The 25,902-nt window shown below is 43.0% G+C and overlaps 1 protein-coding gene across 6 annotated transcripts in view; it reads left to right on the forward strand.

Moving 5' to 3' along the window:
• The first annotated feature begins 3,506 nt into the window (after positions 1–3,506).
• MARCHF8 (membrane associated ring-CH-type finger 8) overlaps positions 3,507–25,902 on the forward strand; it is an 84,502-nt gene continuing 62,106 nt past the window's right edge. For 2 of the 6 annotated variants that reach the window (XM_068166185.1, XM_068166190.1), the window contains exons 1-2: positions 3,507–3,684; positions 25,672–25,850. In XM_068166185.1, coding sequence (XP_068022286.1) covers positions 25,755–25,850 — 96 coding nt within the window. In that variant the 5' untranslated portion in view covers positions 3,507–3,684; positions 25,672–25,754. Of the gene's footprint in view, positions 3,685–3,867; positions 4,221–5,844; positions 5,913–21,615; positions 21,635–25,671; positions 25,851–25,902 lie in introns of those variants that run through there. The other 4 variants (XM_068166186.1, XM_068166187.1, XM_068166188.1 and 1 more) reach the window with 4 other exon arrangements.

The following is a 25,902-nucleotide window of genomic DNA, read 5'->3' on the forward strand; positions in this document are numbered from 1 at the left end:
TATGTAGTCTGGACAGGATATAAATAGCATTAGTTAGAATATGAGAAGGAAATGTAGGAAATCTGTGTAAGGGAGGGCATCTAGCTGAGTTCAGCTCAAAAGCTGTGCATATGAGGAAGATGATGCCTGGGTTTTGTTACACAAAACCAGGCTGCCTATTTTTACACCTTCACCACATTAAATGTCAGATGTATGCAATCTATTCATTGCAGTGGGGAGAGCCAATGCTTAAATATTGACTGCTAAGAGGTAGTCTCAGAAAATGTCTTTCCTCCTCTGCATATTTGGCCTTGGAGGGGGGAGAGTAAGTTAATAGAACTTTGTATACGCTCCTCAGTGGTCTGAGCAACAAATCTGGAAGTGCAGTGCACCGGTCAGGTCCCATTTCCAAGTTCTGATCCATAGAGAAGGAAATGGATTTGGTTGGTTTTTACTTCTTTTTGCAAAACAGAGGAAGAAAATGGTGAGCTGTAGTACCAGCTGCAGTACCACCTGACCTCTGGAGGCATTTTGCTTGTCACTGAGCTTCACATTCAAGCATTAAATTTATTGGGGTACAAAGAATGGACTAAGGTATGGGCTTCTCATTTCTTTCATCTGGGTACTAAATGCAGTGTTAATATGCCTTAATCAAATGTGACACCTTAATGCTGATTGGATTTCACTAGAGCCAGTTCACCAATACCTAGACCACAGGTTTTACCTAGAGAAATTATCTTAAAAGGTCAGTGTGTTGCATTTGACAACCTTTTCCTTAGTTTTGAGATTCAGCAATGAGAAAATCCCCAGAACACTTCAACAGGGGACAGCATTTATGAGGCCTGGTTAGGCTTTATGACTGCAAAAGCTTATCTGCAGAGACAGACTCAGAGCTGTATCCAATCTTGTCAGTCTTCAAAGGCACCCTCACATGACTGTGAAGAGTTGCTAAAGTCTGCTGGGGTGTATAGTCATATGCCTGTTTGTCACACGCCATGCCACATTAAACCTGCTGCATTTAGGGCTGGCTGCAGCCACTGTTCAATCCACAGCATACAAGGGTCTTACATCACTGTATTGAGAGAAAGGTTACAATTTGGTTTTCAGGGATGCCTTCTTCCCCACCACCCCCCCCCCCCCCCCCCAGGCTGGTTTCCAAGTGAGACTTTAATGGCTGATGCCTCTTAGTCTCAGGGGTGGGTTTCAAATGATCTCATCCTAGGGATTTTCCAGGGTCAGGTTTTAGTAAAAAGTATTTACCACAGTGCTAATTTATATCCTGCAACTGAGACTGAAGTTCAATAATTTCAGGCACTCATTAGGACATCTGCAAATCACCTCCTTGAAGGTCCAGCAGTGCTTTTATTAAATAAGCTTTGAAGTCCAGTGCTTTTCTGGTAAAAGCCACTTTCTTAAACAGACGTTGATCAGCGCATTCTGCTGGGTCTAGATCTTGTGTGGAGCCTGTCAATATCTTCACCTAAGTGTGAAGCTAGTTTTCCCTCAACTTTGAGCCAGAGGTATCCAGCTAGCAAATTGGAGATGTTCTGTTCCCATAATTTAAAAAAAACTTTTGTATTTCCTACTCAGATTATGAACAGCAATGCTAGTTAGAATTTAAGGTTTCCATTTGATTAAAGACCCTTAGCTTTAGTTTGTTCTTCCCTATTTTATAAATTAGCTGCAAATTTGAGGGAGGAGGATTTGCAAAGATTTAGGTTTGCATTTCTTATTGAGGGTTGTAAGAAGGCATGCAAGGAGGATGTTCCATAGTAGTGCTTGCTCTTTAGCATTGAGGCTTTAGTCTAGCTCTGCGGTTCTGTGTTTGGGAGGTTGCTGCTGAGACTTCTAACTCCAGAACAGCAACATGTGTTACTTTACTAGACAGACTTTCTGAGGGAAAGAGAGACTTTGGAGTAATAACTGTGAAACACAGGGAAGGCTTAGATCTGCAAAGGCATTTTTTGCTCCCCCTGAGAATTAAGGGTGTTGTAGTGGTGGCCTACTGTGGCTTCTTTCATTTGAAGCCTACTCATTAGTTATTCTAGTCTGCCAGGAAGATCTGCACAGCTATTTTTCTGTATAGTTTAACTTATATACCAGTTTTGTCTACAGGCCCTGTTTGTACTCTGGCACACAGTACTGGGTGGTGAGTTCTGCTGTTGCCACAGTGGAATACAATCCTAGCCTGAAAAGTAATTCTTAAAAACCCGAACGCAATAAAACAGAGTATGAAGGAAGAAAATAGCCTCTGAGCTATCCCTGTGGCCTCAAGGTAAGCTATCAATACAGTTTAGGATAGAAACTGCTTCTCTTTACACACCAGCATTATGATGCACTGCCTATCAAGATTATCATCACACTGCCTCTCATGATTATCATCACATATTTATTTACCATGCCCTATCTTTATAAGGAGATACAATCTAAGCATGTGTTCTAACTTCCGTCTACATATGACTCAATAGGAGTTGTAGACACACCTTTCTCTTTCCTGGGAGACACACTGGGTGCTCTCTGTGTGGTGAGTCTACCACTTTCACTGTATGAGTGTGCTGGGCCCAAACTCCAAAAGGTAACAACCAAATTTCAGCACAGCTTCTCTGTGCTCTGAGAGCCTATTGTAATACCGTTATTCTGTAGGAGGTGGTTGTACTCTGCATCAAAAGGAGTTACCTTACTCACGTTATACTCTTCTCACTGTTCTTTAAGGTAAATGTAATCTCCCTGGAGTCCTGTAAATTATTGATGTGGAAAGGTGCAGACTCAGGAGACAAAAAACTATGAGTAGGCTTAGTGAATGAACTTGGATGTCAAGGCAGGAGCTTTCCTTGTTTTCTGTTCTTTCTCTTAATAGTATCTGTTTTCTTGTCTGTGCTGCACTGACAGAAACAGTTCAATGAGGCTGCCTCTCTTCCTGTTCTTTTTCACTTATTCCCTAGGGGGATAGATACTACATCTGGACAGAGGAAATCTCTCCCTTTGGATTTTTCCTGTATAATTCACCTCAGCTTATCTGAGAGGACTCCTGAGGAGATTCCTCTTTGGGAAGAAATGACTAAACTATGCTACTTGCAAAAGGGTAGCGTGAAACAGCAACGGAGTGTGTGGCACCCAGACATAGCTATGGGGCCAACGTATTAGCATCCTTTTGGTACTCGAACTTTTTTGTTTACATGGTCTTCCACTGATAAATCAATACATGCAGGTGAACAACTTTTACAAAACACCTTCTGACGATGGCTACGGACCCTCATCAGACTAAAAAGCAAGCTCTCGGACGTGACATTAGGATCACTCTTTGTACTGCCGATTTTCATCTCACGTTTCCCGGTAAACCCGCGTCTGGCGTCGGCCCCAGCAGCTCCCCCACCCTGGGCAGCCCCCAGGGCCACCCTCTCCGCCGGAGGGTGCTGCCTGCGCGCCGCACTGCTGCCGCCTCGCTTCCCCGTCCTCCTCCGGGCCAAGGCGACGGGGGCGGGCCGGGGCGGGGCGGCGCGTTGACAGGCAGCCCAGCCGGCGGCCGATCCGCGGTAAACAGGAGCCGGGCGAGAGACCCGGGGGGTGCCCCGGCCCGCAGGAGCCTCGCAGGCCCTGGCTCCGTCGGCGTTCCGGCCCGCCACGTTCCGACCTCGGGTATGGGCAGCAGCAGCCGCCGCAGCCGGAGGAGGAGCCGCCGGCCCGGGCCCTGTGCGGGGCACCAAGGTAGGCTTGGCCGCCGCCCTGCCTGTGGTGAGCCGCCGCCGCGGGGCCGAGCCGAGTCCGGCGCGGGGGAGGCCAGGGCCGCGGGGGAGCGAGGCTGGGCCGCGGGAGTGGCCCGGGGCGGGTTTCCTGCGGTGCCGCTCGGCCGGCACAGGGACCGCCTGCCCGGGGGGGTGCTGTTATCCCGCAGCAGCTGCTCCGCTCGTCCTGCCCCCACGAACACCGTCTCGCCTCTCTGGTGGGACCGATCGCCACCAGGTGAGGCGGCTGCGGGAAGTCGGTTGGTGCCGGTGGCAAGCAACAGGCAGCTGTGCGGGGGCGGTGTGGCTCAGCCTGAGGCTGCCCCCCGTGGGACCGGCGGCCGTGTCGTGTCGGCCGGGACAGACGGGAGTGTGGCATGGCCGCGAAGGTCGCCTCCGCCGGCCTGTGTGGCGGGAGCTGCTGCGGACCCTACCGTCACTGGCCGATGCGGAGACTCCGCTCGGAGAATTGAGGGCTGCTTCTCTGTCGGAGCTGAGGAAGCGGCACCGAAATCGCTGGTAAGAGGCTTTTCCACCTCCGTTGTCTTTGTTTGCCCAGCCTCAGCGCGTCTGTGTGCGCACTGGCGCCGGCAGGAGTAGTGCCGCTCGGGAGAGACCGAGGTGGGATCAGCCGGGTGGGAAGGACGCTGTGTTTACAGTAGGGCTCCGATTTGGAGGAGGACCCGAATTTGCATTCGGTTAGTGATGTGCAACGAAGATACACCAAAGATAAAGCTTTACGCAAGATATACTGGTCACAGCGTGTTTGTAATGAAGTGTGAAGTTTCATGGCACACTGAGAGATAGTCAGAATTCCTTCATGCCTCCTAGAACTAGTTTGAAGATAGAGCAATGCTCGGATTGCTCTAAACTGTAACACTTTAACTTTTCCTCGTTTCGGTGGCTGGTAGTGCAAGCAAAACTGTGACGATAACGTGCCAATGCAAAATCGTTTTGAAACAAACTGCAGGGCAAGAGGGCACACAGCTCAGGCTCTGCAGTTGGCAAAGGACTTGTACAATTCTGAGCATGGCAAATTTATGAAATAACCCAGCAGTGTGAACAGAGAAGGGACAATTTAGGTAGATCTTGAGCAGGGATGGAAAGAGATCTTGGAAGGAAGATGAAGGTGGAAAAGTCTGACACTAACAGTTCAGCTGAAACGGGAGCACCCTTTGTAGACTTGTGAAATTAGTTCTGGAGTAGTGTCAGATGAGGCTGAGGTTGTTCCTGCAGGTGCCTTGGTCAAAATTGTTATACATTAACACTGATCATTTTTCATTGATGGAGACTGCTCATAAGTCTGCATCTGGACCATGATTGCTGGATACATCTAGGGTCCTGGCCAAAGGGTACACCACGGCACCCAGCATGATACCTGCTAAGCGGTGTTTGCAGCTTCTCAGCTGTGTCCCAAACCCTTTGGTGCTGGACTTCCCTGAGCAACCTGGTAGCTGCCTGGGAAAAATGAGAAATTGCTGAAAGTCTGAACAGCTGCCCCTTTGCTGGGAACTTTGTGTGACTTTGTGGACTTAGAAATTTCACAATCCACTGACTATTTCTTGTTATGGTATTGGGGGTTTTTGGTGTTATTTTGGGTTTTCAACTTGATTTTCAGAGCGACTTACCCACCAGCTTTGCTTATACAGGCAAATTAATTGAAAAGAAGCAATTTTTCTTGTTTGGGTTTCACATTGGAAGAAAGGCTACAACCCTTTCCATGCTTCAGCGTATGGATATGTGGCCAGAATTGGTGTAGGTGTCCAGATGAGTGAGAAAATCCACCTGTTGCCTGGATTCACTTGCCCAGTTTTGAGGTCTAACTTTCTGGACAAGCAACTGTCCCAGGTTCAGGAGTGAAAGGGCTCAGTCTTCCCAGATGCTGAGGCTGTCACATGTGCTTGGGACAATGTACCAATGTCTTTTCTCTGCTAGTCTGATCTCCTTATTGCCTGCCCTTCTAAACACTCACATTAGTGGGAGAGGCAAATCACTGCAGGAACATGGCAGCTCCCAGTAGTAATGCTGCTCAAGGAGAGAGTTCTTACAAGTCCTGTATTCATTCTGCTGCCAAGAAAAAGGAGTCTCCTACTATGGGTCTTTCCTGCTATATACCTCAGAAGCAGTTAGTCCTAATGTGACTGAAAGCCAGCTTCAGAAACAGTGAAGAATTGAGCAAGGATGGTCATTTCTTAAAGAAAAATTAAACAGGTATGAAGTGTCCTCTTATATTTATTGATTTACTTTGTTTTATTTTGCTCTGGTCCTGCCCTTCCTCCCTCCCCCAAATAAACAAGGAACTCTTGATCTTGTAGAAACGTCTAACTTGTATGCTGTAAGAGGATGTATTTGGGCTACTTTAAAAAACTAAAAGGCTTTGAAGGAAGGAGCTTGCAAAAAGTGGATGTCGTTGTGCTTCAACCAGTTCTGTGTGTAGCAGGAAAATAGTGAATAACAAAGCTGTAGAAGGCTGTAAAGAACAAGCAACTTAAAGTCTGGGGAAAACTGCACTTCCAAGGTGTGAGGTATTAGGTGAGAAGTCTTCCTGGGAAACAAACTATCCAGTTACTGTCTGCTCCTGTTCTTTTTCTGGAGCATCTGGTGCAGGAACTGAGTGAACCGTGTAAACCACACATCTAATTCACTGTGTTAATTTCCACAGTGAAAATTGATGGAGAGTTTACTATGACTTCTGTTTTGCTGATTTGTGTGTTGCATGCAAAAATTTGGTGGCAGCTTGCTTTTGGCGTAGCAGAATGGGCCTTAAACTTGCTGTGTGGGCTTTGTTCATTGTGAAATTACTCAGCTCCAAGTGCTTGAAACTTCTTCACTAAGTTAGGGCCATCTATACTAACCCTGTGGCCTGACTTTTGCTGACACTTGTCCAAAGGACTCACCACTTCCAGAGCCGATTCTTTTTCACTGTTTCCCACAATGTTTTAGAGGTATCTAACGGTATTCACGTGAAGCATAAAAAGACCACAAATAACAGATTACATCATGCTTATTGATTCTGGGGCAGGTAAATGGACAAGAGCCTTGAAAGTACAGTCTTTTTTGGAATTAAATGTACACTTCAAGTGCTGTGTTATTCTTAAATGTAACATCACTACACAGACAAGACAGTTCACAAACAGCAGGAGATATTTCAGGCATCAGCAGTTTCTAATGCTTGCGGTTTCTTTCCTCAGGGACTAGAGGCAAGGTTGGCCTTTATTATGTACTTAGCTGGTTATCAGGTTTGCTACCTCACTGGAGTTCAGTTTTGATACCTGCAGGCAAGGAGGGGAGCTTGGTATTACATCTTGAATTTAACCAGAGGTCTACAGAATGTTGTGGTTAATTGAATTTGACTGAAAACAGTGTTGGCAATTTTGATGTTCAGTGTATATCTAATAAGTGGGAAATACTACAAGATTCCAGAAATTGTGGCTGAGCTTTTTCCATAGTTTGATATAGAGTCAACTAATAGACGAGTACTTTATCCTCAGAGATTCATTTAAGGATTCCAGTTGTAAACCTTGCAGAATATGTATCTATAATCAATATGGAATATATTTGTCATATATTTTGGGGTAGGCAAATCCTGTGTATCAGTTAAGTTTCTGTGTGTCCTTCAAAAAGCATCAGAAATGCACAATGCATGTCACCAGTCCATTCTGCAGATGAGACTGGTTGTGAACAACTGTGCCAGAGTTTTGCTTTGGAAAACAGCTACTGGATTTAGGAATGTCATTTAAGAGGTGGCTGAAAACCACTAAGGATGTGTTTGTCCCCCAGTTTGGCCATGACTTGGTAAGATCATGTGTTTGTAGACCATCAGGGATAAGAGGTTCATTACAAGGAATATAAAAGGTTCCCAACTGTTCTTCCCTGAGTGGGTAGCTTGACTGCTGTCATGTCCTGGACATAGGTCAAGAAACACTTTCCTTTTGAATTAAAGGGTCACTTGAATAATTCAGAGGGAAGGAAAGATGGAAGGATCTAGGGTGACAGGCAAACAACCAAACCAAACAAAACCAAAATGGTGCAAGGTTACAAAGTTGCTGTTTTATTGAAAAAAAGCATGCAAATCCTTGGTGCCTCCCTTCCTTCCAAATATACTTTATTTTCTTAAAAGTCTGTTTGTTCCTCTTTATTGTGCGTCCTGAGCATGTAAGGAAGGGTATCTATATGGAAAATATCCACAATCTTTCTTAATAAGCAGATAGGCTTTGTCTGGGTCTGATCTGTTGGTTCTGATGACCAGAATAATTTGTCACTCAGACTCAATTCTAATAACTCTGTGCCATCAGTGCAGCTTGAGGGGGGAATGCACTTATGTGCTTGTCACCAGAGTCGTGTTTCAAGTTCTGCTTTCTATACACGGGTGAATTTTGGCTTTGGAGGATCATTTGAGTAATATAAACTGAACTGGAAGCAACAGAATCACTGTATATAAACTGTCCTATAGCACCAATTAAATATTGATGAAGTATTCAGTCAGATCTTGCTACTTTAAGAGCTCCTTATGGCAGCAGGGCTGAACCTGGCCTTTACCTTCCTTGGAGAGGAAGGTGATGTCACAGGGATTATTGGTGGGAGCTCCTCCTCACCCAGTTACTGCAGGCTTTGCAAAAATAATGACTTTTATTTAATTTTATTTGAAATAACCTTTAAGGCATTTCTTGGTGGAAGAGTCTCCTTCAGAAGCAAAGGGGGCTGTAGTAAGACAAAGTGCCTTTTCTGCATATTTATACTTGCTTTCACTGTCACTGGTTCTTCGTGTCATCCAGGACAGAGGATTAATCTCTCTGATCCCTCTATTTCTAGTTGTAAAAGCACAGTGTGCTATTGAGGGTGATTCACTACTAGGCCAATCCCTGTTATAATCTCTTGTAACTACAAATTCATCAGAAGAGGAAGGCTAATGGGAAAATGTGGCATATTTCTGTATGTATGTGTATATTTATGTATTTATTTTCTGTGCATATATATTTTTATGGGAATGTGAAATTGAATCTATGGGAATTGAAATGCAGAGAGTGGTGCAATACAGGACTCTGCCATGCTTTCATAATATGTGCCACATTATAGCAAGAAATTCTTCCAAATGCCTCCTATTGCCCTATCTGAGTGTGGTTTTGTCCTGTTACTTCCTGTTTCCCATGGCCTCCTTCAGCAAACATCTCTTAAGGGGCTTGTAGCGGAGTTCTTCATACTGTTAAGTGCAATAGATAGAAAGTGAAAGCTGGCAGTGGATTTTCTGTTCATAGTAAGTCTGGTGAAGTCTGACATACTAGAGCAATGAGAAGAGCACTAGGTAATAGTTTGCTATAGGTGATGACAGAGAGGAAAATACACACAGGAGCAGTCTGGCTCTCTCTGAAGTTAACTGTAGGCTTTGCTTTTCCTTCCTTTCTGGTAAATGAAGTGAGTTTCCCCTGTAGTTCTGCATCCAAAATGGTTTCTGTTTAAATGTGATTATTGTCATCACAGCTTTCAGAGTCATTTTCATCTAGTGCTGTCTGTGACCAGTCTGTGACATTGAAGCTCCTCCTATAAAATGTGGGTATAAGTGCATGCATGTAATACATGTATAAAAAAAACCCAAGTAGCTGGAAGACTTATAAAGGAGTTGCTACTCTTTCACATGGCAAAGGATCTCTAGGTGAGAGGATTTTCTTATACCAAACAACATAAATACATACTAAACTAAATTCTGACCTGTGGCAAAGAAGGGAAAAAAAAAAATCTTTTTAGGTCTAAAAAGAAGAGGAAGTTCATTTGCAGCTAAAGACTTGTTGTAAGAGACAGGAAATCTGAATCTTGTTCCTCCTTCTGGCCTTTATTTTCCGGCTTCAGTTACTTCACCTATGTGTTCCTTAGTTTCCTGCAACCTAATTGTTACCTCGGTCCTATTTTTATTAAGGTTCTTAGAGTGTGGAGGATTTAAATTTATTATTATTATTATTTTTTAGCCTGCTGTGCACAGGGAAGTGGGCTTATGCAGTCACACTTCAAGTAACTCCTGAACCTGTTGGCTAAATGTCAGTTATTTGCTGGAACTTTAGATGTCGCAGGAAGGGAATCTAAATTGCAGTGTCACAACCTAGAGCTGCAGCCTCATCTTGCACTAGAGCCTGTGGAGATAGCACTTTTTTAGCCTCAAGATGGTTCACGTGGCTATATGTGGCCTATATGGAGCATGCAGCCACAGAATACCAAACTGTAGGATGTCAGACTGTGCTAATCCTTCTGTCCATGGGATGGCCTTCTTCCATTGCAAGATCTTCTGGGAGCCTAAGAAAAATGGTTAAGTATTGTTTTTAAATTAGAGCTGGCACAGTGCAGCAACCTTCACAGAATTGATGCTTGATAACATAAGGGGGTGGAGGGAGGAGAAATTCTCTATAAAATTACAGGAGTCATGTCAGGCTGACTTGCTCTTGGGAGTTAACAAAAAAAGAAGTAGTATGTTTGATTAAAAGATGGATGGAGATTTTTAGCTTTGCTCTTGGCATAACAAAGCAGAAGCAAATAAAAATGAGATCAATATTTTAGCCTTCTAAATGCATTAGTGTACTTAGGGAGCATTTTAACACTGTAGCTTTGAAATATCTCATTGCTTATGGGCATGGAAACTCTCTATGTTGCCTTTTAGCAGTTCCTTTTCATGAGATGTGTATTTTTGGTTCTGTGATTTTCCTGACAGTGATGTTCAGCTCTTTGGTATCATTCATGCTAGGATCAGGCCTGACAGGGGAGGAAAACCTCTGACTGAGACGCTAAAGTTAAGTCTTTCAAATGTTGCAGAATATTCACCAAGTTACTTTTATTACAAAATTGCAAGGCTTCAAAGGACTCCATGTTTTTCTGTACAAGCTGCTACATGCTTTGGCAGGTGTGTGAGAGAGTTCTGCTCTAGTACACCTGCAGAGCTCTGCAGCTCCCAAGGTCTTTTAGAGATGAGATTCTTTTTATGTGCCCTCCTGGGAGTGTAGGAAAACTGCACAATTATGTTTTCCAGGCAAATCATTGAGAACGTGTGGTTTGCAACTCTCTTGTATTTTCCAAATAGGAAGAGGTTCAAAATTATTCCTTTTTAACCTTTCCTGATGTATCTGATTACATTCTTAAATGAAATGCTTGGCTTGTTCCTAGAGAGGTCATACAAAGTGCTAATAGAACTACAGCCTCAAAGCTGTTTGTTCAAAGCATCAGGAGATGGCCCTGCCAAAATGCTGTGCCTTGCACCAGGGCTGCCTTGCTTTTCACCCTTGCTCAGTAAGGCTGCATCTGAGGTGCACATAATTAAGTATGGTAGCATCTCCTATACATATGTATGTGCCAGATGCAGTGGTGGGGTAAGTCTGATGTATGCTTTGTAGTCTTTTGGTGGTTTTCTTATTTCCAAGATCAGTCTCCCAGAGTCAGCATTTGGTGTTTTGGAGACCCTGAGGCATCAGGTCTAGGCTTTTACTCACTAATGGTGTTGATATCAATTTCTCTAACCACATTGCAAGTATCCCAGCTCAGTTGCTGTTGAACATGTTTGATTGAAGATAGGATTTCTCACTCACTTTCCTTTGTTAGTGATACCCTGGCAAGAAGTAAGCGTAGCATTTTGTGGTCCAGCTGCCTGAGAGTGAGGAAGCTGAGTCAGGATCAGTTCCTTAAAGAGAAAGGGAATTAGGTACATTATGCATTTTATTCTTGGCTGTGATCTTCCATTGTGTCTGTTAGGCATTTGTTATGGTTTTCTTTTGCTGTGTATTTGAGTACTGCTTGTCAGTTGGGGTGTGTGTTCAGTCTCTCTTACCTGTCTTTGAATACCTATTGGGAAGTTTTTTCAGTCAACATGTTCTCACTGTGCAGTACTGCAGGTGCTTTACACAGACCTGGTAGGGTTGTGATGTCCTCAGGGATCCTGCTGTTTAGACTGTTGGCTGGCTGCTTGTCAGCTGCCTTTTCAGGTCCTTCATAGCTGCTGTGTTTAGGCTTTCCAGTTTGTAAAACCTGTGTGAGTTTGGCTTAGCCTGGCTTAACTGGCTGTGCCTGCTGCGGGAGTTGTGTAAGGAAGCTGCAGGGATGGTTCTGCTGCAGGGTGGATGCTTTGCTCAGGGAAGTTGTATCTTGGTGTTTTAGTATTAAATTCCTTTACACGTGACCCCACAAAGCATGTACTTATCCCTTATCACACAGTTTGCATTGCAGCTTCTGTGAATAAGGGAAGAGAGACAGCTCTGACTGACCTCCTTTGGGCTGTATCATGTGTGGCTCGTGGATAGATCTTCATGGTTGATGTAATATAACTAATGCATATGAGAGACATCTGAGCTAAGAACAGAGAATTTAACAAGATGACGAAACTGTTTGGCTTCAAGTCTGAAAGTTATTCTTGTCAGCAGGGAATGGCAATGGAATTCTCTTGACTATACACAGGGCATCCTACTGAGGCCAGTAACATGGGCATACTGCAACACAGACCTTCTTTTCTGAGATGCTGTTTGTCATCAGTCTCCAGCAACCTCTGCATCAAGTGGAGGGGCAAGTTTCTGTGCCAAGCCTTTTTTTCCATGGGCCATTTCTTCTTCCTTTATTGGAATGTGTCAAAATAAAAAAGAAAATCACTATCAGGCTAAGTCATGCTTTAACCTGGTGATCAATAAAACAGTACAGTACACTGTCACTGGGCCTTCTGTGCCCTCTTCTATTAAAAAATGTCATTCCAACATGACAGCTGTCACAGAGGGATGGGTTACTTGAGCTTGTAAGTGTCTTCACCACTGGTGTGTGAAGGCAGCTGTGCCTTTTCATACCTTTTCATTTGCCCTTGCCACTTTTTCTAGACTTTGAGTAAGAAACCCGAAGAACTTAAGTCTCTTCTTGGCTGTATGTTATCTGCTTCCTCTTTCCTCTCCTCCTTGCAGAGATGACTGATTATGTTTGTTGAAGAGATACCAAGTGTTGCATTGGAAGTTCATGTGTAAAATGTAGCCTTAGAAAAAGCAGTGACTAATTTACAAGTTACTGCAGGTCCAATTTGGTCAGATGATTGCTAAAAATAATCCACCCTCCACCATCTAATTCTACAGCTGATCTCTAAAACAAAGAAGTATTCTAATTCATAACCTGCTATAGGGCAGTATCAGCGACTGAAGCAATATCTCTGGTTTGCCAGTCAGGAGAGTCTGTGCAGAATCAATGTTTGGGAAGGAAATTTTGGGTTGAGACCAGATGCTTTAAAGTTGATTACACTGACTTTGCACTGGATTCGTGGTGAGTCTTTGTCCTGCCCCAGGGTGTGGTTTTGCCAGCAGTGCCTTGTGGTTTGTTTTTTGTTCAGGCAGAGAAGATGCCCTCCTTGGTTGGCATCTTCTTCCTAGAGTGTCATGTTGTTTCTTTTGGTTTTTTTTTCTTTAAATGACCATCCTCAAAAACCCCAACCAAACAAAAACCACAAAACACACACATACAAAAATCCACAAGCACACAAACCGACAGGTGGATGTGTGTTATGTTTTTGTTACCTGCTTGAAGCTGTTAGGTAGCATTGGTTGAGTATTGTAAGACAGCTGCCTGGCTTTGCTGCAGAAGCAGCACAAGGATGAAGAATCCTTCTACAGCTGAGATATTTAATGTTTCCTGAAATTGGAGTCTGAATACCTTTTAGTCTCCTTTTTGGTTTTGTTTCTAATTTTGATGGTTAATGCCCCCTGTAATGGAGCAGTGAGAGATCAGCTGGCCTGGCTGAGCTGTGAATCTTTCCTTACCTCTGCAGGAAAAGTGCATGGTGTGAGATTGTACCAAATAGCTTCTTCAACAGACAATGGTAATGGGAGCTTTTGCCATCACCAGGCAATACCATTCACTGAATAGCACATGTCCCTGAAAAACAAGAAGTATAACTTGCTCTAGGACCAAGGCTTTATTCAGAGCCTTGAGGCTCTTGAGGACTGTCAGGCATGAGATCACTTGTGACACAGAGTGGACCATGCCTGTTCCTAAGCACAATACTGCTTCTTTTAGCACCCAGAGAGTGAAAGGAATGGTTGGTTTCTCCAAGGAGAAAGCAACAGCGTTTGGTCACTGATGGATTCCTGTACACTTCAAAAATAGCAGAATTCATATCCTTTGTTTTTAAATACTTTAACCATCTTGAAGTTGCTGTACAGCCCTTGTGTGGGAACCTGTGCCAAAGATGGGACTGTCTCTGGAGTGGAACATGCCAACTGTTTTAGGTGAACAGAAAACTGGAGATTTTTGTCTTGACTGTCTAACATCTGTTCATTTGGAATAGTGAGTAGTCTTTTCAATTAAAAAAAAAAATTGCCATTTAAAAATGTTAATAAATAAATGTCTTTATCTCTCCATTAGCCTAATTCAGCTGACATTCAAATTATTTGCCTGTAGTATTTTTATTTTATTTCATCTACCCCTTGGTAGAGCAAATCTCCTTGAATATTATTGTAACTACTTAAAGAAGGAAAACCACATGGTCAGCAGGTATGGGTCCTGGAAAACATGAAGGAGAGTAGGGTAGGGTCAGGTGGATTTATCTCACTGCACCTTTGAATATACAGTTGATGCAAAAATTCTGATATGGCCTCAGCAGATTCAATGCTCCCCTGTTTTCAGCAGTGTTTTCCTCCAGGACTGATGGGATTTTGGCTCACAAATAAAAAGTCATTTAAGCTGCAGGTCATCAGAGCCCTGCAAGTCAACCTCTTACAACTACCTGAATGGTGGTTGTGGCCAGGAGGAGGTTGGTCTCTTTTCCCAGGCAACCAGCACCAGAACAAGGGGACGCAGTCTCAAGCTGCACCAGGGGAAGTTTAGGTTTGAGGTAAGGAGAAAGTTCTTCACAGATAGAGTTGTTAGCCATTGGAATGGGCTGCCCAGGGAAGTGGTGGAGTCACCATCCCTAGAGGTGTTCAAGAGGGGATTGGATGTGGCACTAGGTGCCATGGTCTAGTAGTCATGAGGTCTTGGGTGACATGTTGGACTTGATCTTTGAGGTGTTTTCCAACATTGTTGATTCTGTGTTTGTAGGAAGAAACAGACCTGTGCAGTTCTCAGGGTTTCTCATGAATAGGCACAATTTCTCTGTATTTCACTATCTTTAAGCAGCCTTTTGCAGCTGGCTGTGGTTGACTGGCAGTGAGCAGCTAGTGGATGACAGACTGCAGAAATGCTGCTATAGTGAAAGCTGTGATGGATTTGATTTTATACAGATCTTGCAAGTGCATGAGAATGGATTGGTGAGGGTTTGTGCTGTTTCTCTAAACTTCTCATATAATCCCTAAACTTCTAAATATTTTTAGAAATGAACTGATACTGGAGGGAACAGAAAGAGTCAACACTTGATTATTGAACTGAGAATGAGCACAATGGGTGAGGATACAACTGCTGGGCACTGGTTTCTTTTCTGTGTAGGAAGGCACTGGTTTAAATGAATCCACAGTTGTGTATTCATCTCATGATTGCATCCAGTGGCTATTTTAGGTACGGTGGAGATGAATGGCCCTTTATAGACAGTGGTAAGGAGTGCCTTGTCTGTGGGGTTCAGTAATGCCAGTGCCTTCTTTCTGGGTGGCACAGAGTAATGTTGTGGGGGAGGATGGGCAGAGCCAACATACACGTGCCAGCACGCTCGCATGAAATAACGCCCTAATGAAGGGAAACTATGCTGATGATTCTCTACTGCCAGTGTATCTGTGCTGGTGTGGGTAGCCAGGATGAAGGAAGCCAGGCTGTTTTTCATCTTTCTGAAATCAGTTGCTTGGCCTCAAAACTATACCAGGGACACTTTTGATAAGAGCATGTGCAGCCTTTTTAACCACGCAACATATCCCATGATAAGATTGCAGCCGGAAGAGGCTGTTCTGGCACTGGAGGGGAATGAATTCTGTTCACAGACCTGGATTCTGTCTGTAGGCTTTACATAGCTTTACTTTTTAATGATAATGCTGTGACACAGAGGTTCTTAAACTCTTCATAGGATAGTATTCATGTTGAAACTGATGAGAAATAATATCATGTTCACCTGTCTAGCAACCATCTAAAATCAAGATCTGGCAATTTTTGGTGAGTATGCAGATGTGTTACTGAAGGATTGACTCAGATGTGTACCACTCCTATTGCTTATCTTACTGTAGCACTTCAGTCTGTGCTCTTGGTTGTGCTAGGTACTGTACACTGCCATGTTAAGCAACAATACCACAGCAAAAATGCTGTTATCTTTCCATAGCACAGAAGTGACTGAACTGAAGAACTTAAATGATTTGCCTTCCTGAATCACAACCAGCAGGCATGCCTTAGTATTGGTGATATTTGAAGTAAAGATAGACATTTATGTCTATAGGACTGTGGACCCCCCTAAGCTGAGCACAAGTTCTCATATAGCTCAAAGAGCTGGTCCTTCCCGTGTTGCCCTCTGGAGAGGGGGTTCTTTTTGGATGTTGTCAAAGGTATCAACACAGAAAAAGATGGAAACAAAAAACCATAAAGTAGGCATGCTATGCCTGAATGTACTTCCCAATAAAACCACGCTCCGAAATCTGTTATATTTTACTGACTTGTAGTATTTTGGTGTATTTAAAATTTAATATGTTTTACTTCAGGGGAATAGAAAATGATTTCTGGTAGCTAGTTTTGCACCAGCAGTTCAGATTGCTTTAAAATGTGGGGAAATTATGGTTGAAGACAAAACTTGTTGATGAGATGCATGTTAATGGAAGAATCAGGCACAGGGTACTTGGTACATTGCCCTTTTTACTGTACACTTGACATTTTGAAGACACTGGAACTGGGATTGTTTAGCCTGGAGAAGGGGAGGCTCAGGGGAGACCTCATTGCTGTCTACAACTGCCTGAAGGGTGGTTGTAGCCAGGAAGGCATTGGTCTCTTCTCTCTAGCAACCAACATGAGAACAAGAGGACACAGTCTCAAGTTGCACCAGGGGAAGTTTAGGCTCAAGGTGAGGAGAAAGCTCTTCACTGAGAGAGTCATTAGCCGTTGGAATGTGCTGCCCAGGGAGGTGGTGGAGTCACCGTCCCTGGAGGTGTTCAAGAGGGGACTGGACATGGCACTTGGTGCCATGAGGTCTGTGGTGACAGGTTGGACTCGATGATCTTTGAGATCTCTTCCAACCTTGGTGATACTGTGATACTGGATTTGGGCTCTCCAGTTTCATTGTGCAAGTCCTAAAGAACGTGCTTTGCAGCTGTTTCCCCAGAGTTTAAAGGTTCATCATAATGATTCAGAAATCTGGACTTCTAGAGAAAAGTTTTGTTGTAACTTAAAACTGTAAGTAAAGAGTTAACTGGCATTTATCTCATCACTCCAGAAATACATTCTTACATGCACCACTTCAGAAATTTCATATTTACCCAGAGACAAAGAAGGAACAATTTCATGCTTCTTCAGAACACAGAATCATGTAGTCAATGGTATATTCTTTTTACTCTGTCTTAAGAGGAATGTTTTGCTTGGTAGTAGTTAAACACTAATAAAGAAATGCTGCTTAGGCACTTGTTCAACTGTTAACCTCTGATGTAATGGAAAATAAGTGATGTAGCGCAGGGCTTTCCTAAAAATGCATGATTGTTATCTGTGTACAATACAGAATGTGAGCAATGTCCTCACTGAACATTGATGAGATTGTTTTGTTTCAGCACTATCTTGCATTGTAAATATTTACACTATTTGAGCAGCACAGGCATTCATTGTTTTCAGTGTAAATTTATACAGTTGTTTTTAGTAATTGTTATTAATTTTGAAGATAAAAACACAGAGTGGATTCCCCCACCCCCTGATGGATTTCAGAACTGATTTAGTATGTCATGAACCCCAAAAGGAATTTGGTAGAGAATGGGAAATGGTCATAAATTATGCATTTTAACATGTGGACTTGTGTACTAGAGTAGAAATTTGCTTGCAAATATATGTTGGTGCAGATCTCTCTCAGTGGTCTGTGTGTGGTTTAGTATGTCCCTCTTTCCGTTTCTTTTAAAAATCATTGATTGCATGTAGTGCTTTGACAAACCATAGTGGTTGTGTGGGCATTTTTCCCAAGAGATTTGCTATGATTCTGGAGGTCTAGGGTGTTGCCTTGTCTTTGACATCAGCTATGGTCGTTCCTGGCATATAATAGTTTTGTGGAGTTTGGATGCTGTCCATGAACAGGGTGGAGTTGGGTGTGTTTTGTATCTGGTGGATGTACTGTGGACTCCCCTGTGCTGATTGCAGGGTGATCTACAATTGCAGGAGACTAACATTGGCTATCTTAGTGGGCTGTTCCTAAACCTGTGTTCACATTAACCTGACGTGTTTTGTATTCCTTTAACTTTACAATTTCAAATTGTATGAAACCTTACCTCTGTTCTCTCTAGCTATTTCTGTGGGTTAGTAAGGAAACAATGCATCAGTGTGCACACTGTGGTGGAATCCATGTAGGTTACTGCTGTGCAATGCTTTTGGATGTGTAGCATCAAAAGGAAAATAGCTTTTGATAAAAACTGTAGCACTAGGCATGGTACTGCAGCATGTTGTTATCTGATAATGAATGTTATGAAGAAGCAAGTCCTCATCCATATTGTTAAGAGAAATTTCATTTAAGTCTTGTGATTAAGACAGTCTAATTTTTGCTCTGCAGGGTGGCTTCAGTGCCAAGTTGGAGGGAAGTGTGCCTCTTCTGAAGGGGGGCATTAATGTCTCAGGAAGCCAGTCTCTACTCATTGTGGGAGTTGATGGGATCATGGCTAAGAGTGATCACAAGGCAAGTCCTGTATGTGCTGTGGTATTACATCCTGCTAGCAGCAGAGCTGTAAAGACTCACAGGTTGAGGTGTGATTCACGTGGTAGACTTACTCTGTTTGAAAGCACCTTAGGGCAGGAAGATGTGTTTAATGTGAAGGAGTGAGGTGAAATGGTGATTATGTAGGCGAAAATATGAGTAGCACTCCCTTATGCAAATGGACTTGGAATTTCAGTGGAGCAAGTAGAGCAACTTACTGGCTGAGAAAACAGCAGCCCTGGCTGTTGACCTCTGCCAGGCCCCTGCTGTTAAGGCTTCCCATGAAACTTCTGCTTTACCTCTGTTCCTTGTTGCTTATTGTAGAGACTGTCATAGGGATTGTTGCTGACATTGTTATGGACTGTTTCATCAACAAATATACAAGGAGAGTACTTTAAAATGTGTATTACCTAGCAGAGCAGTGATGTAGCTAAAGAGGTTTTGCCACTGTAGCAGGAGATGACTGCCCACGTGTCTGAAGAGTGGCTGGCACTTTCTTCTTTCCACTGGACATCAGGAATGATCACTGATGCTTCTGACGCAGTTAAATGACTATTAGTAGCATAAGCAGACAACATTTTCCTCAAGGGACTGCAATGACTAGTATTTTGTTATCAGAGCAGGGGGAAGCGAGATTTGTTTTCTTCTGAGTGCTAACAAGCTAATTCATTATTGCACTTAGCAGGTGATTTGATTTCAAGGGGACAGATTTCAAAGAATCTGTTTTTCAGAGGTGCAGATCCTGCTCATCTTTCATTGAAATCAAGGGAAGGGATTGCTAAGAGCTCTAGGACTATCATTTATTGATGGTGTAGTTTAAACAGCTTGCCTAGTTCTATAATGTTTGTAAATGCAATTACTATTATTTTGAGAGGAGTCAGCCAGAGCTGGCAGATAGCTCTATTTGTGTTGTGTACAGTTATATATAACTCCACATTAAGAAACTTTCAAAGGCAACACAGGTAACGTGCAGAAAGACCTCTTGTGTTCTTTCCAAGCCTGTCTTTTAATTTTAGTTACATAATATGTGGGGGGTTTTTCAATTATTAGAAGAAAAATGTTTTTAAGTCTTGAAGCAGATTATTTTTAGGGCACTAGCAGGTGGAGAAAAGGAGGAACTGAGACAATAAAGGGAGAAGTTGCAGCTGAGCTAGTAAACAATGCAAGATATATGGACAGAGGCGTAGCTGTAAATAGCAGTAATCCAGAATTGTATCTGCCTGGTCTGAGTACAAGTGTTCTTTTCACTTACAACGTTGTATTAGTTCTAAAATGTGAGACACTGCAGGAAAAGTGCTAGTTTCTCTCTCTCCAGCTGCCTTGATTAGATTTTTTTTTGTCAAGTTAACAAATGCATATGAAGTGCATGAGGCTCAATAACATCTCCTAAATAATGTTGTTAACACAGTACTGATTAAGCTACAGCAAAACAAAATGAAACGAGGATGCAAGATCCTCTTTTTTGAAAATGCACATCTGTCATCTCTAGAATAGGATTATGTAAGCTACATTAGTAGAGGAGGAGTCCAGACAAGCTCGAAATAAAATAAATAAAAGCTTCAAACTAGAGCCAGCACAAGCTAATAGGATTGATACTGTGCACCTTGAGTACTGTGTCCAGTTCTGGGCCCCTCAGTTTAAGAAGGACATTGAAACACTTGAACGTGTCCAGAGAAGGGCAACAAGGCTGGGGAGAGGCCTTGAGCACAAGCCCTATGAGGAGAGGCTGAGGGAGCTGGGATTGTGTAGCCTGGAGAAGAGGAGGCTCAGGGGTGACCTCATTGCTCTCTACAACTACCTGAAAGGTGGTTGTAGCCGGGAAGGGGTTGGCCTCTTCTCCCAGGCAACCAGCACCAAAACAAGAGGACACAGTCTCCAGCTGCGCCAGGGGAGGTTTAGACTCGAGGTGAGGAGGAAGTTCTTCACCATGCGAGTCATTCGTCATTGGAACGGGTTGCCCAGGGAGGTGGTTGAGTCATCGACCCTGGAGGCGTTCAAGAGGGGATTGGATGTGGCACTTGGTGCCATGGTCTAGTCATGGGGTCTGTGTTGATAGGTTGGACTCGATGATCCTCGAGGTCCTTTCCAACCTAAGTGATACTGTGACTATATTTGCAGGTACGGAAAATGTAGTGAACAGAAAGTAGGCATTAGATACATCTAGCTGAAATGCAAGGGGAGGTAAGGAAAGTTAAGATGCACACGTGGATTTGCTAGTCACAGGGTGAGGGCTTCTGTTACCTTCAGAACAGTAATAACAAATCAAATCACAAAGATTTCTTTTTATCCTTTTTTTTTTTTTTTTTTTTTCCAGTGGGGATTTCAGATTTTGTATCAAAACCTCTAGCAGAAAAACAGATTCCAAATCTGCATTAATAGATTATTGCAAGACTCACTAGGAGAAAGTAAGGCAGCTGATGAAGATGTTACACCACCTCGCCACAGACAAAGGTTTCTTCAGAGGGTTTCCATTCCTGTTTAGGTTGGTCAAGTTTCATGTTGCATACAAGGGAAGTTTCAGAAGTTCATAGTGGTGATCCCCAAAGCTTCAGGGTAGCACTTTCCAGTCTGCATCTGACAGGTCCCCTCAAGGCCACAGACTGCATCCATGCCACGGCAGGATTTCCATGGCAATACACAGGACTGCAGTGTCTGGATTATCTGGACAGCAGCAGTCTTGCTTTATTTTTAATCCACCTACCCTGCAACAAATTATCAGACCACTGACCTATGTGATACAACTCACTGTCATTAACAAGAGCTAGGGGAGTTGAAGAACAGTATAAGAAGCATTGGGGCAAACCAAAATGAGTCATGGGTGAAATTCCTTCCAATTCCCTTCCGTTAAGGACTATCCTCTCGCTACTACCACAGGTTCCAGGGTTTATTCATGCACATAACGACAGGTTCTTTTATAATCTGAAATAATTATTGTGCTTTAAATAGGAAAACAACTGACATACTTGACTGCTGTTTTTTTTCCCCTCCCATGAGTAATGCAAAGCATGTGTACACACCTACACACATCCTCAGAATGCTTTTCTTTTCGTAAAGCCTGTGTACATCTGCAACCAGTGCCACTACAGCTCCAGAGCTTCTGCTGAATTTTGCCAGCATATGCTGTATACTACAGATGCATGGTGGACTTTGAAGTGTAAGTGTCCTAATAAAATCAACAGTTTGTACTGCATGTGTTTAGCTTCTGGTAGATACCTAAAAACAGACAGGAAACTATAATTTGTGCTTCCTTGCCCCAGTCCAGCTGGGAATCTGGCAAAGAGCAGTTTACCCTTTGATTTGGAATGTGTCATGGGCAGCGAAACTGGAGTGGGTGGCAGGTGGTGGACACAGAATAGCTTCTTTCACTTGAGTTCTTCCAGTGGCACTTCTCACTGTAACAATCCAGCAACTTACAGACTGTTAGGTTCATCTTATGACTGATCTAGATTCTTGTTTTGATGGAAGTGTGGGTTTCAAGTGTCCTCCCACTTGCTTCTACTATAGTGAGGTTGCCTGTTGGTTGACCTCTCTCCTGTACTTAATGCTGATAACCCATGAGAACCTGATTTTGTGTTTCTGTTGTCAGATATACTGCTGAGGGGAATGGCCCAGTCACCAGGCTCAAGTCATGTGCATGATTTTCCTTCCTTTCCACCCCCTGCCTCCCCAGCTGTCTTCTGAGTCTCTTTGTCTCATTTCCTCTGAATCTGACTGTTCTTACTGAAGCTTCATGGCTTTAGGAACATACTGAAGACACAGCTGCTGTGCTGTGCTTGCTCTTCAGAAAGCAAAACTGTACTACCTGGGTGAACTAAGATCTCCTGTGGGCTCTGAGGTCAGGATTTTGACCTCTTTTGACTTTTGAAATTATATCATTTTCTGAAGGCTCTCTACAATGGCAATGTGGCTGAAATCCATTCTGCAGGAGCTGGTGTGGCTATAGGTAAGGGGAATGAACAGTACAGCTTGAGGCTGTCTTTTGTCCTGGCATCCCCATGTGCCCCAGGCAAGTTTGCAGGAAACCTCCCTGGACAGGAGCAATAGTCTGTATTTGTGGTTTATTGGCTGTTGGCAGCAGCAGTAAAGAAATCTCTAAAGCACCCAACTGTGAAAACAGGTTTAATTTCCATTATATTTTGCTGAATTCCCAAACTCCTAAGAGAGGTTTTCTCTAAGTATTTTACTCCAGTGAATGGTATGTGAACAGCTGTGGGAGCAAGAGGAGAATAGGATTCTGCTTCCTTCACAGGCAGATGGCCTCCCAGCCTTTGGGACCTGACTAGTGCGTGTATTCCCTCTCTCTCTCTGTCCCACCATATCATGATTACTTCAGCTTTCCAGACAAGAGGACCTGCAAATTCCTTCCTCTGTGAGCAGAACAGCATCTGCTCTGGCACTTGTGGGGCTTCTTTTGCATGTGTCATTTATGAACCACGCAAGGGAGGAGGAAGTTGAGTTCTTATCTGCCACCTCCTGGGTGAATGTACTCAACTGTTGGGTGGATGTCCTGCAGTAACAAGGAATCCTCTCTTTGTGTGAGGGATGGCCTGAACATCTGACCGGAGTCTTGAAGAGGGGGGGATTATACAGTAATCCCCTTGCCTTAATATTTTTAACTTGTGGGCCTTTTTGGTGAGCCCCCAGTCTGATGTGCTTGAAGGTTGTATCCCCCATTGCAGGTGCCCAACTCCTAACCCTTGGATCAGGGAACATGTGATAATTTAGCAGTGGAAAACATCCTGAGCAGACCTTGTCATCATTTGCTCTGTGTTGAATGTTACTGCTTTTTTGGTATCTTTTTCTGTACTTGGTGCTGCAGATGGTCTGTTGATTCATGTGACTTTATCTTTCAGTTAGCACTATGGAGTTAACATGCTTCAAGTTGATATAGACAAGCTTTGAGTGTGTGTGTCATTGGGGACCTTCCAGATTGGGAATGCTACACTGTGGCATCTGGATTAAGTTTAGTGCTTTTCCTAAGCCACCCCTGAACACAGGCAGTCTTTATTAGAGCATCTGCCAGGCTTCTTTATCAGAAGAGGACTGTTTCACATCATCTTTGAATATCTAATTGGATTCTACTTGAGCTCTTTCAAAGAATTCTAACACATGCTGTCCTCAAAGTAGCTACAGGAAAAACTGGTTTGGCTTGTTTGTAATCATCAGAGGGGTTTAAGTGTGTTTTCTAATAATTTTCCTTGTTCTCTTTATGGTAATAACATGTCCTTGCCTGTCAGCCCAGAACCCTTTTTGAGTGGGATACAGAGCAGGGTCCATCTCCTTCCTCTTGGCTCACCTGTTACTGGCAGTAGCACAGAACATATTACCTTGCATAATTTCTGTGGAGCTTAGCATTCTCTGCATTTCATTTCCTTATGTTTTCTTGGGAAAGTACCTTCCCTTCCTGTTTTGTTTATTGCAGTTTGATATTCCCATCTCAGACCCCATTTATCTCTTTTCTGTCTCAGTTTCATTAGAGGATGCAGCTAAACAGCTGTGCGGAGGACCAGGGGAGTTTCAAGTGTTTTCTCTTTATGCTGAGATTCAGTAGTGCTGCTAAATCCCATGTTTCCCTCTGTCCTCCAGTAAGAAAGTGTCCTTATTGCTTGTATTTTTTAAATCAGTGATGCCTAGAAGTCACAGAGACATTTCCTTCAAAGCTTTCATGCACACTTTTTGATACACTACCTTAGCATCTATAGAAGTAATACAAATCCTGACCATGTGACAGTAAGGCTTCTGGATTTGGCTGAACAATGTAATGGCAGGTAGCATCAACCAGCAAATGGAGTGTGTGATTGGAAAGCAGCAGGCACTGTCTGCATTTTTGGTTTTGCTTGTGACTTGTTCTATGACCTTTGGTAAGTCTTTCCCCCTCAGTGTAAATAGGATACTGAACTACCATTCCCTGTACAAAGTGCCTTGGGATATGTAAATAAATTTCTTTTCCATTTATTCAAGATCAGTCAACAGATCTGGTCCTCTTTTCATTTTATACAACTGCAGTACTTCTGTATAGTCTCAGAGGAACAGAACCAGACCAGCATCTTCTGCAGAATCAAAAACCTAGGAAGCTTGACCTACCTTTAAAAATTCCAAGTAATTAAATATTCAATTTAAAATGTATGCAATGTACATTAAGGGTATGCACAAAGTATTAGGCTATACTGCTCCCAATTTGTTAGGCAGTGTAGTACATAGGCTGTTTACCTATTCTTTGTTTTCTGGTTTCATAGACTCAAATACAAACAAAGTTGATATTTTATGGAAACATAAGAAGAGTGCATTATCCACTTCCCCTATTTAGTATAGTCCCTGCTGTGTTAATGCCTCTCTAATAGTTCCGTTAAGCACAATTGCTTATCTCTCATTTTGGAATGTAACCTACTGCAATAAACACTTCATGATCCTACATGCTTTTTATTGAATGTAATTCTGCTATTATAATCAAAGGTATGGCTAATTACACCTGCCTTTTGAATTAGTCTTGCAAATTTTGGCTAATTTACATCTATCACTGTCTTACTTATGTGTAATGTCACTGTGTCTCTTATCTGTAATGCTTCCCTGTTGTATTAGTAAAAGGAGGATAAAGTGTGTATAGTCCAGGAGATTCCTAACGAGGGATTTTTATTATAGTATTTTCCAATAACATCAAGCAAGGAGCAGCTCAGGTGATGCATGTTCTTATTGCTAGCTGGCACTTGTTTATGTTAATGGTAGCAGCCAAATGCAGGCCACTGACTACTTTTTAACTAATGCTACAGCATTTAGCCTGATTCAGGATGATGTCTGAGGCAGTTTGATCTAGTGTGGCGAGGCTGGCAGTTTAGGAAGCTACCTGCATGAGCTCTGTTCTTTGCACCTCCAAGTTGCACACTCCCACTGCTCAGCTTGGAGAGCTGCTCTTCCTCCTCATTCTCTATGCAGACTTGAGTGGGATCCCTGTCTTCTGGCTCTGCTCTCAGACCACTTTCAGAACTGGTTGGTAATTTATTTATGTGTTTGCATAAATTATGCTCTGTCTAGTTCTAGCTCTTTAAAATTCTTGTGTCTTTTCTCACCCAAACTCTCTCCTGTTAAGAATCCAGAGAGAAAATAAGAGGTACATCTTGGTCCAATGGATGGTTTGTCTTTGATTTAGAAATAGTTGCTTTCACCTAATCATCATCTAATGTTTTTATTTTTCAGGTGCAAGGCCTGACAATGGCACAGAATGAGCACTGCCTTCAAGGCCCCTTCCTGTAAACAATAGGACCAAACAAGGCGGTGTGATGAACATGCCACTGCATCAAATCTCTGTCATTCCAGCTCAGGATGTTACCTCTTCTAGAGTCTCCAGGAGCAAGACCAAAGAAAAAGAGGAACAGGTACTGTCAGATATACTTGATTTTCACAGGAACTTATCTAAGTATAAAATGA

The sequence above is a fragment of the Melanerpes formicivorus genome, unplaced genomic scaffold (assembly GCF_026170545.1).
Source record: "Melanerpes formicivorus ecotype bairdi unplaced genomic scaffold, bMelFor1.0.p_v2 SCAF_98, whole genome shotgun sequence".
NCBI lineage: Eukaryota > Metazoa > Chordata > Aves > Piciformes > Picidae > Melanerpes > Melanerpes formicivorus.